The 12,051-nt window shown below is 42.0% G+C and overlaps 1 protein-coding gene across 1 annotated transcript; it reads right to left on the bottom strand.

Annotated features, from left to right (window-relative positions):
* Positions 1-1,397: 1,397 nt before the first annotated feature.
* Positions 1,398-10,636, bottom strand: LOC135505186 (nucleoside diphosphate kinase A-like). Its single transcript, XM_064924338.1, has 5 exons — positions 10,527-10,636; positions 8,374-8,503; positions 5,714-5,815; positions 3,824-3,936; positions 1,398-1,777 (listed from the first exon to the last, which is right to left on the bottom strand). Exons 2-5 carry the CDS (start codon positions 8,497-8,499, stop codon positions 1,663-1,665), a joined length of 456 nt encoding a protein of 151 aa, XP_064780410.1. The 5' UTR covers positions 8,500-8,503; positions 10,527-10,636; the 3' UTR covers positions 1,398-1,662.
* Positions 10,637-12,051: the final 1,415 nt, after the last annotated feature.

Raw genomic sequence — 12,051 nt, 5'->3', positions numbered from 1 at the left:
TTTCAACCAGAGGAGGCTGGTGGGAGGAACTATAGTAATGGAATAAACGGAACGGTATCAAACACATGAAAACCACGTTTGACTCTGTTCCATGCATTCCATTTCAGCCATTATGATGAGCCTGTCCTCTTATAGCTCCTCCCACCAGCCTCCTTTGGTTTAAACACCACAGGAAATGAAAGATGTGGTCAAAAGTCGTATGAAGTAATATTGTGTTCCATTATCAGTGGTGGAAAAAGTACTCAATTCTCATTAAGTAAAAGCAATAATACCTTAATAGAAAATGACTCCAGGATAAGTGAAAGTTACCCAGTAAAAATACTACTTGAGTAAAAGTCAAAGTATTTGGTTTTAAATATACTTAAGTATCAAAAGTATGAATAACTTAATTCCTTATATTAAGCACACCAGTTTATTTATGGAGAGCCAGGGGCACACCAACACATAATTTAAAAACAAAGCATGTGTTTAGTGAGTGTGCCAGATCAGAGGCAGATGGGCTGACCAGGGATGTTCTCATTTCCTGTCCTGCTAAGCATTCAAAATGTACCGTGTAAGGGAAATGTAAAAAGTACAATTTTCTTTAGGAATGAAGTGAAATAAAAGTTGTCTAAAATATAAATAGTAAAGTACAGATACCCCAAAAAACATGTTAATTAGTACTTTTACACCACTGTCCATTATGAAGCACACACCTTTTAAACCAGTGTCGCCTCAAATAATTAGAAATCCATCAGAAATGGACACATGCATCAACTTGTTTTGAGTCGGTTCAACAGAACGCAGAGAAGGCCATTGAGGAGTCCCCGGCCGATAAGATGTCCAAAACCCCATTTTGTCTTTGTGGGCAACGTCCTGCAGATGAGCGCCAGACCTGAGGATTGGAACTCCGAGGTCACTGTAGCCTGTAGTGGACACCCAGTGAGTCTCTGGAAACCCCTGCAATGAGACGGACTACGGAGATCCGCCAGATAAGAGCCTGCTGGGCTCAGGTGTTTCCAGCACTCACACGATAGGCATCTCAGGTCACACCTTCCCAATGACACCAGCACTATTCTTAGCATATTCTCTGTGTGAGTGCACGTGCGTGATGCTTCCAACCTTAGTGTCATCCCAGGTCCCAACCGCTCCTCTACAATTAGGTTGACCGTTAGCTCAACTGAGCAAAGCTGCAGATCTACAGTTAATCCCAATCTGAGATTATGGAGCCGGCTAATCCCTCTTAATGTTGGCAGTGACGAGGCCTGCCTGTTAATGTTTGAAATGTCAATCTGGTCACAGCACTGAGGCACACAAGACATGGGTGCACTATTAAACAGTCTATGTTCAAAGAAAAGTTTATGTTCATGACGTAACGTACATAGAAAATTGTGTTATAAATCAGCAACAAGGAAAAATAAAGGGTTGTGATTTTTTTTATTGGAAAGCTGAAAAAATGACAATAAAAAACATATTCACTATGACAACTGTACGTCCAGAGGAATGAATGTTATCAGCGATGGACCAATTACAGATGGGTACAGAAGATGAACAGGAAGTGGCGTGGTCCTCAGTGGCCAGGAAGAGATTTATTTTCCCCCTTCTAATGCTGATGGTTATGGTTTATGGATAGTAAATTGATCCTAGACCTGTGCCTAGGGGCAACTTGTAGCCTTCAGCTCCTCAGTAGAGCCAGCTGCTGGAGCAGCTAGTGTAACTGCACAGCTCCTCAGGTTTGAACCACAGGTTGATCTCTGTGTTAGCACTCTCTACGGAGTCACTGCCATGGATGATGTTCCTGAAACAATAAGGAAATAACGATTATTATAATTTAATGCCATAAGGAAATAGATTTATATTTAGGGACTATGGATAGAGTTTGAAAGTACTGTAGTTGTCAAAGCGATGTAAATAGTGCCTGATGGCTGATAATGCAGGAGAGCTTGTTCTGAAGGCAGCGCTACAGAGTGGTCACTAGCTGGCACAGCCACAAAGTCATACAAATCTGGTTTTTAAACCTAACCATAACCCCAGGAACAGGTCTAGGATCAGTGCCCTAAAAGCTCTAGGACCCTTGGACTAAAAACCTCCCTCTGCAACTGGATCCTGGACTTCCTATCGGGACGCCCCCAGGTGGTAAGGGTAGGTAACATCAGCCACACTAATCCTCAAAACTGGAGCCCCTCAGGGGTCCGTGCTCATTCCCCTCCAGCGCTCCCTGTTCACCCATGACTGCATGGCCAAGCACGACTCAAACACCATTATCAAGTTTGCTGACGACACAACAGCCTGATCACCGACAATGATGAGACAGCCTATAGGGAGGAGGTCAGATACCTGGCAGTGTGGTGCAAAGATAACATCCTCTCCCTCAACATGATCAAGACAAAGGAGAAGATTGTGGACTACAGGAAAAGGAGGACCATTCTCATCGATGGGGCTGTGGTGGTGTAGGTTGAGAGCTTCAAGTTCCTTGGTGTCCACATCAACAAACTAACATGGTCCAAACACACCAAGACAGTCGTGAAGAGGGCACGACAACACCTTTACCCCCTCAGGAGACTGAAGAGATTTGGCATGGGTCCTCAGATCCTCAAAGGTTCTAAAGCTGCAACATCGAGAGCATCCTGACCGGTTGCATCACCGCCTGGTATGGAAACTGCTCGGCCTCCGACTGCAAGGTACTACAGAGGGTAGTGCGCACCGGCCCAGTACATCACCGGGGCAAAGCTTCCTGCCATCCAGGCGGTGTCAGAGGAAGGCCCAAAGAATTGCCAAAGACTCCAGCCACCCTAGTCATAGACTGTTCTCTCTGCTACCGCATGGCAAACGGTACCGGAACGCCAAGTCGAGGTCGAAAAGGCTTCTTAACAGCTTCTACCAAAAAGCTATAAGACTCATGAACAGTTCATCAAATGGCTACCCAGACTAGATGCATTGTCTACACCCCCCATTTTTACACTGCTGCTACACTCTGTTTATTATCCATGCATAGTCACTTTCTCTACCTACATGTACATACTACCTTAATTACATCGAATAAACAGAGCCCCCGCACATTGACTCTGTACCGGTACCCCCTGTATATAGCCTCCACATTGACTCTGTACCGTAACACCCTGTATATAGCATCACTACTGTTATTTTGTTGTTCCTCCTTAAATTCATTCCCCCCCCAGTTTATTTTAGTAAATACTTTCTTTCTTAAAACTGCATTGTTGGTTAAGGGCTTGTAAGTAAGCATTTCACTGTAAGGTCTAACCTGTTGTATCAGCGTATGTGACAAATACAATTTGATTTGAACCCTAACCTTAACTACACTGGTAACCCGAATGCCTAAACTGACATTAAGACCAAAAAGCACATTTTTCTTTTCATAAATGTTTACAATATAAACAATTTTGACCTTGCAGCCGGCCTATTTAAGGAGAAATGGCTCAATTCTGCCTCCTGGAGAAGACTCAAGACAATAAGCGTCAACCTGCACAGATAACTACACCGCCCTGCAGCACAAATACTACACCGCCCTGCAGCACAAATACTACACCGCCCTGCAGCACGAATACTACACCCTCAGAATGGGTACGAATCCTGTCCCAGACACCGCTCTGCATCTCCCTCGCTCTCTCCGTCTCCCCTCTCACTTCAAATCTCTGTCTAAGTAAAAAGTGAAAATACCCCATAAAGTGTGTGTGATATATATATATATATAACGAGTATTGCGATACTGGTATGGTCCTGGCCCTGATGATAAACCTATTATCCACCATAAAGGTTGAGGGTTCATAGAATCTTTACATTATAGGATCACTGTGTTATGTCTCGTACTGCGATTGATTCTCACCTGCCCACTTGGATGCAGTAGTCTCCTCGGATGGTGCCGGGTTTGGAGTCGGCAGGGTTGGTCTCTCCGAGCATCACTCTGCCGGTCTTCACCACATTCAACCCCTCCCACACCTGCCACCCCACACAGAGGGATAACGCTTAATTAACACAGTATTCTATCTGATCTTCCATTTCTATGCACAGCGGTCAAATACTTTTCAAGACAGAGGTACTAATCTTAACCTTCCCGCTGCGTTCCAGTCGAATTGGACCCGATTTACAAGTTCTTTCTCCGAAAAACGTAGTTCATTTAATCTGATTGTCATAAGGTTCTATGACTTTGTCCACACAGTGCATCTGAACACACAAAATACATGTTGATGATTTTCATTACATTTTGGGTGTTTTATTTAACTTTTGAACACCTGTGGTGTTCCCAGTCAAAAATGACCAGTCATTAGAAATGAATGTGTGTGACTACAATTAGTGTATAAAACTGAGTTCAGCCACATGACCATTCATCAGATGGACACACTTTCTCTCCCAGACCCCCACATGCATGTGTGTTTGAGCACACACACACGCTCACACCTTCTTGGCTTCCATGGCAACCCCCACGGGGAACCTTTCCCCCAGGGGAACCACACCTGTTGGCATTCTCACAAACAATCGCAACATTGTTTCAATAATATAACTTCTCACAGCCCTGGTATATAAAGCTTTTTTGAGGCCCTGCTCACAATTCATTCTGTGGCAACACAATGACCAAACAATATACTGTATGTGAGGCTCTTGGTCATATCTTTGATCATGACGCTGGTGTGGAGGAGAGAGTCCTTGTTAAACTTTGACACAAAGTAGTCTGTGATAAACAGCATAATATGTTTCATCTGAGTATTTGTTTAGTCAAAATAATCCATACATTATGCTTTTTTTTAACTCAAATTAGTTGTTCAGGTCAATAAGGCCTACAGGCCATGAATAGCAAATATAAGTTCAAAACTTGTAATGTTCACAAGAACTTAAGTTGATAAAAAGATCTAACACAACATTAGGTAATAATATATGTATTATTATGGATTTATAATCAGCTATAATGGGGAGGTCATATTGGACTGGAAACACAATTAACATGAAGCGAACACAACAGGAGGGTTAATGTGTTGACGCCTGGAGGATCAAAGTTATGATCTGACATTTGTACAGATAGCGAATGGTACAGTTCCCTGTTTACAGGAGCTATTAGGATCCACAGTTCCCTGTTTACAGGAGCTATTAGGATCCACAGTTCCCTGTTACAGGAGCTATTAGGATCCACAGTTCCCTGTTTACAGGAGCTATTAGGAACCACAGTTCCCTGTTACAGGAGCTATTAGGATCCACAGTTCCCTGTTACAGGAGCTATTAGGATCCACAGTTCCCTGTTACAGGAGCTATTAGGATCCACAGTTCCCTGTTTACAGGAGCTATTAGGATCCACAGTTCCCTGTTTACAGGAGCTATTAGGAACCACAGTTCCCTGTTACAGGAGCTATTAGGATCCACAGTTCCCTGTTACAGGAGCTATTAGGATCCACAGTTCCCTGTTTACAGGAGCTATTAGGATCCACAGTTCCCTGTTTACAGGAGCTATTAGGATCCACAGTTCCCTGTTACAGGAGCTATTACAGGAGCTATTAGGATCCACAGTTCCCTGTTTACAGGAGCTATTAAGATCCACAGTTCCCTGTTACAGGAGCTATTAAGATCCACAGTTCCCTGTTACAGGAGCTATTAAGATCCACAGTTCCCTGTTACAGGCGCTATTAGGATCCACAGCATTAGAATGTGTAGGCTTCTCGGTCTTCTTGCAGGAGAAACTAGATGCTTACATCATGTCAATGAACACAACAAGGAACGTTTGTCTTACCATAGCCACCACTGGGCCGGAGGCCATGTAGCTGACGAGACCAGGGAAGAAGGGTCTGTCCTTCAGGTCGGCATAGTGCTTCTTCAGCAGAGACTCTGGGGCCTGGGTTAGTCAGACACAACAGCCACAACCGTCAATAGTGCTTCTTCAGCAGAGACTCTGGGGCCTGGGTTAGTCAGACACAACAGCCACAACCCATCATAACCACAGGGACATACACAAGACATATCACGGCAAAATACACTGGGCTATGTTGAACATCAGTCGTAGAATCGCCAGGCACAAAGGCTCCTGTAACAATCACGTCGACAACATGCATTTCATTTTTGGGGGATTTAGCAGACGCTCTCCATACGACAAGAGTTTGGTAAAGCTACAGCCAATATCTGGAGAGCTCCAGTGTACAAAACATTAGGAACACCTTCGTAATATTGAGTTGCACCCCTTTTAGCTCTCAGAAGTGCCTCAAATCATCGGCGCATGGACTCTACAAGGTGTTGAAAGCGTTCCACAGGGATGCTGGCACCAATGCTTCCCACAGTTGGGTCAAGTTGGCTGGATGTCCTTTGGGTAGTGGATCATTCTTAATACACACAGGAAACTGTCAAGCATGAATCGTCCAGCAGCAATGCAGTTCTTGACACACTTAAACCGGTGCGCCTGGCACTTACTACCAAACCCTGTTCAAAAGGCACTGAAATATTTTGTCTTGCCCATTCACCCTCTGAATGGCACACATACACAATATACATCTCAGTTGTCTCAAAACATCCATCTTTAACCTGTCTCCTCCCCTTCATCATCACTGATTGAAGTGGATTTAACAAGCGACATCAATAAGGGATAAAAGCCTTCACCTGGATTCACCTGGTCAGTCTGTTATGGAAATAGATCTTTATGTTTTGTACACTCACAGGAAGTCACCAGAGCTTGTAACCAGGAACCAGTTGACTGCATGAAATAGCCCAACGTAAACACTGGGGCGGCAGTGTAGCCTAGTGGTTTGAGCATTGGACTAGTAACCGAAAGGTTGCAAGTTCAAATCCCCGAGCTGACAAGGTACAAAATCTGTCGTTCTGCCCCTGAACAGGCAGTTAACCCACTGTTCCTAGGCCAGTACCCATACTGCACTGCACCCTACGGGCACTCAGTGGTGGTTGGTGTCTTTTAAGATGAGGCAGGACGATCATTTTTTTTTTATGAGCATGGCTTTAATTCTAAATAGACCATATTCAATGTAACAATGATAGGTTTAGGCTACTACATGTTACTCTAATTTCCCCTATACCCACCACGAGGTTGCTACAACCTAGCCTATGAATGAAAATTTACAATGTAGGTGCACTCAGGTAGAGAGAAATTTGAGTAATCAAGGTGACAGACAGTGACACATTCAATACCGCCTTGCACACTCTTGCCTGCATCTAGATAATCTAGGGTGTAATCATTAGTCCAACAGTTTTAAATAAGAGAGTTTATAATGGACAAATTCAGGTATGTTTATCTAAGTGGAGGCTACCGAGGGGAGGACAGCTCATCATGTCTAGAATGGAGTGAATGGAATGGTATAAAATATGAAAACCATGTTGTTGATTCCATTGACACCATTCCATTTACTCCATTCCAGCCATTATTATGAGCCGTCCTCCCCTCACCAGCCTCCACTGGTTGATCCACGTTTCGTTATGTTTGCTTCTGCTTTTGAGAAAGTTTTTCAACAGAATGAGTGGAATGAATGCAGTCAGTTACACCAGAGGCCCCGGTGGCAATAAATGAATTAAACCAAAAGCTTACCTTGGAAGAGTTCCAGTGTTGGATAGCCATAGCCAGCTAGCTAACATACCATCCCTCTCTGTTTGAGCCAGGTGTTTGAGTAGGCTAAACTAGCTAGCTGCATTTGCTAGTTAAGTGAAAGAAAAAAACAAAATATATCTCGTTCTCCTTCATTTTTGTTCAAAACTGTTCAACTATTTTCTCCCTCCCTCTTTGGGTCAGCTACTTAACACATTTCATGTACTGGAGTGCTAGCTAGGTGTAGCTTATGGTTTCAGTATGGAAGCTAGCTGTCCTCCAGCTACACCATGGTTCTACCCTACAGAGTGCTGTTGAAGCTACCGTAAACCTTTATTGCAAAACAGTGTATTTTAATCAATTATCTGGTGACACGTGAATATATTTTCTATAGTTACTCTAATGTACAAATGTGCATGACTTTACCCTAATGTACTATACTGTAGCCTACTGTACTCTACTGTATTGTATGTCCAATCATTGTGTATTGGCACAAGTTCTTGCTTAGTTTGTATTTTATTAGGATCCCCATTAGCTGTTGCAAAAGCAGCAGCTACTCTTCCTGGGGTTCACACAAAACATGACTGAAGACAATACAGAACATTAATAGAAAAGAACAGCACAACAAATATATGTTTTTAAAAGGCACACGTAGCCTACGTGTCAATGCATACACACAAACTATAGTTGACTTTTGTCAAGGTTCAAGATACATGTTTTTTTTAAGAATATCTGTCAGATAGCTGATTTACATAATGGATAGGCCTGCCATTCAGTCCTAATCACTGGTTAATAATGTCCTGAAAGTGAAAAGGATTATATAGATAACATTTGAAATAAGAGAGATTACAGTAAGTAGAATAACGTACCTGGATGAATTTCATCCCCACCAGTTTGAAGCCCTTTAGCTCAAATCTCTTGATGATATCTCCGACAAGCCTCCTCTGAACTCCATCTGGCTTGATGGCAATGAACGTCCGCTCCTCGTTTGACATGGCGCTATAAGGACAGAAGAACATGACAGTAGAAAGAGAGAGAGAAAGAGGGGGTAGAGGAGAGAGAGAGAAAGAGGGGGTAGAGGAGAGAGAGAAGGGTAAATAAACAAGCAAATTCCACTGATACTTACGTGCATTTGGCACCTTGGGTTTTGAGTCGCGGTGCCGAGGCCGTCGACCCCATCACGGGACAATCTCATGAATAGAGACACAGACACTGTGCACACCGGACTCCCATTGCAAGGGAACACCTCTAACTTTGCATCTGACAACTGTCATGCTCTGTAAGGTCTTTGACTCGCTGCCAGAAGATAATCTTCCATAGTCACCTGCTTCAAAATCACGTTTGAGCATGACCAAATGTGTGCCGCTCAGTATGCAAGTAATCCCCTTTACGTTTAAATAGCTACCGACGCCAAGAAGTAGCCACACTAATGGGGAAAAAACAAACAGTTGATGTGGCCTTCAGAAAGGCACTTAACCCTAATTTGCTCCAGTGGTGCTGTAGTACTATGGCTGACCTTGTAAAACACCACATTTCACTGCACCTATACAGTGTATGAGAACAAATAAAACAAAATTATAGTCATTTGGGGTTTTATCAACATAAAAACACTGAAACATTTTACTGCAAATGATGGTGCATTTTGGGAAAATGCTGTGGGTGGGGAAAGAATTGCTGAATTTCAAATGGTACTGTAATTCCACCCCACAGAATACGGTAGTGTACCGTATTTTTGGACAGCCAAAAACCTTTTGACCACTAGCGGGTGCAATGTATTGTTTTGAGGTGTGCCTTGTAAGAGGCTACATTTGTGCCAGCAGTTAGTGAGAATGTGCTACCAATTTACCCCTTGTTATAGTACCTCATCAATTTAGGGGAGAGATTGGAGTGTCAGTCTTAAACTTTACTGGTTGAGCGTTTTGCCCTGGAGTTGCTACCAGTTTGGAAGCCTTGGTTAAGGCTTATACAAGTGATATAAAACACCAAATAGTAATTTTAATGAAACAGCAGGGATGTATGATATGATGTAATGTGTAAACACATTACTTAGGATTGGTGCAAGCAGGTTGGACGCTAAGTAATTAAAGTAAAATGCAGTCAAACATAAACCTTTCCCCTCAATGAATTTCCTTCCTTTATCCATTATTTAATTAATTAAATTACAACTAGCATTATTATTTTTAAACAATAGATAAAGTTATTTCTTAGGTATTATACAGTGTGCCTTTACATAGTATTTGCTTTGTCACTGTTTTTAGATTAGAGTAGATGTAATGCAATATGAAGTACAGTAAATTACTGAGCAGCCTGTTAATTACTGTCAAATCCACTCCCTCGCCTTTACAGTGCAAGCCTATACAAATGAAAGAACTGGAGTGCCAGAATTTGCCACCATCGCCAACGCCCAGCGTGGTGCCACGAACCAGGAAGAGCAAGTGGGCTACTTTCTGCGCACTCGCTTTATGACCTCAATATACACTACTGTAATCCGTGTTAGAGCTCAATTAATGTTCAACACTTGTATAACGCAACACAATGTAACATGTTTGCAACATACTACAAAATGAAAGTTGCAACTCATTCAAATGAGCGCAAGAGTCTTTTGACTAATGCATTTGTAGTCATGTGTCGGATCCCAGTAAAACTAATGAGATCCTAATAAATCAAAGCATCAATACACCCTGATTCGTTCCAACACTGAATACAATGTCATAAAACACCAATGTATTCATATATTCTGTAGGATAACATCCCGAATGGCACCCATGTGCGTCTCCAGGTAAAACTGTGGAAAATCACTCAGCAAATTCATTCCCGCCAGATGACATATCGCCATTCGAGAGGGTAAAGGTTGTCTGTCTACTAGAGCTACAACTAGCCTACGACATGTTTACCGCGATATTAAACGATTATATACACGGAATAGAAACGAATTAGGTCTGAAATATAACAGTTGAAGACATTATATTTATTTTTGACGTTAAATTGGTAGCAAATAGACTATGAAGTAGTTTTACTGTACCTTGGTAACTGAGCGTGTTCGCGACGGACCGTGAGCTGGGCGGGTTACTTCCGCTAATGCTGTGCTCCCAGTAATCCAGGCCAGATTGAACTATTTGTTTCTTGCTTTTATACACGGAGGCGGGGACTGCCATACGAGTTCAACGAAATACATGAGTTGGAAGGAATACATGTTGGTTTATCCGGGTCGTAACAACCTAATGGGTATGGGGAGTATTGAGATTATATGAACATTATTGAAACAAGTAGCCTACTTTTAGGTGCGCAGTCGTTAAAAATTGTGACAACTGTGGCATGCTACACGCTAAAAACAAATGTTTCTCTACTATAGTGGCTCGTAACCATAGCAGAATCCTTTGTGGTGCTATATGGAACCTTTTTTTCCTCAAGGTTCTATGAATAACCATGCTCAAATGGAACCTGTACGGTGCTATAAAGAACCATTTCCTGATACCCATTAAAAAAGCTTCCTTAGCACCAAAAAAGGGTTCCACTATTGTTAAACCCCTTTTTTTTAAAGTTATATAGAACCCTTTAAAAGTTTTTTTTATATAACCTTTATGGAGAATGGTTATATAAAAAAACTAACTAAATCTCAAAGGTTCTTTGTAGAAACATACATGGTTTTTATTCTGGTTTAGTAGCCATATATGTTGTTAAAATTCCATAGGTTTTATTGTGTTATATTAACAAGTTAAATCAGGTGTGCAAGCTCTGAAACAGCTGGGTCTCCAAGGAGACAGTTGAGAACTACTGACTTATTCAGCAGTTCTCAATTAGCACAAGGTCATACATGCCTCTTTCACAAGACACCACTGGCTGTAGTCATACATAATAATTAATAGCATAACACAACAGATTAGATAAACTGGAGTGACACTCTCACTCACGGTTGTGCAAAAAGAGCTTTGAACAAACTATGACCCAAAATATTCTAATGAGTCGCCGCCCCTACATTTTAAGTCTAAATGGGATCCTTGGGACCTTATCCCATTGAAGTTGAAATGTAATATGGTTAAGGTAAGGGTTAATGTTAGGATTAGGCAAGGGTTATAGGTAAGGTTAGGGGAAGGATAGGGTTTAGGGTAGGGACATCCCAATGATCCCGGATTGCACTAACCTTTAAATTATCACTAAAATAAGAAATAACCATTGAAGGGCTCAATGGGTTCATTGAGTCAATATGGTTCCACATAGAACCATCACCCTTCCCAATAACCATTGAGGAACCCTAATTGTTTGTGTGTCTCGTGCGAGCCATGGTGCATTTTGGCAACACTGCCAGTAAAGGCCCCCTGATGTTGATATCCAATGAATTAATTAATTTAACAGGCTAAATGTTTGACTCAATCTTTATAATGTTTTTTTTACAATAGATTACACAGGTGAACAAACGGACTTGAGTCAAACATAATTGGGTGAAAATGTTGCATTAAATTAAAATGAAGGTAAAAATTAACTCTCAGGCAAGTAAAATAGGTAGGCTACGTAGGATAACTCTTTGAAGAAACCCTTTTTGGACAGCA

Source organism: Oncorhynchus masou, chromosome 18, assembly GCF_036934945.1.
Source record: "Oncorhynchus masou masou isolate Uvic2021 chromosome 18, UVic_Omas_1.1, whole genome shotgun sequence".
In the NCBI taxonomy this organism is placed as follows: domain Eukaryota; kingdom Metazoa; phylum Chordata; class Actinopteri; order Salmoniformes; family Salmonidae; genus Oncorhynchus; species Oncorhynchus masou.
Note: the sequence above shows the minus strand (reverse complement) of the source record. Positions and strands in the feature narration are given on the sequence as shown.

Bases quoted from the DNA above. Each gene is read 5' to 3' on its own strand.
- LOC135505186 (XM_064924338.1), bottom strand. From the start codon at position 8,499: ATGTCAAACGAGGAGCGGACGTTCATTGCCATCAAGCCAGATGGAGTT. The intron at 3,937-5,713 runs GTAAGACAAACG...GTGGGGTGGCAG, and splicing joins CCGGCCCAGTGGTGGCTATG to GTGTGGGAGGGGTTGAATGT. The intron at 1,778-3,823 runs GTGAGAATCAAT...TTATTGTTTCAG, and splicing joins TACTGCATCCAAGTGGGCAG to GAACATCATCCATGGCAGTG.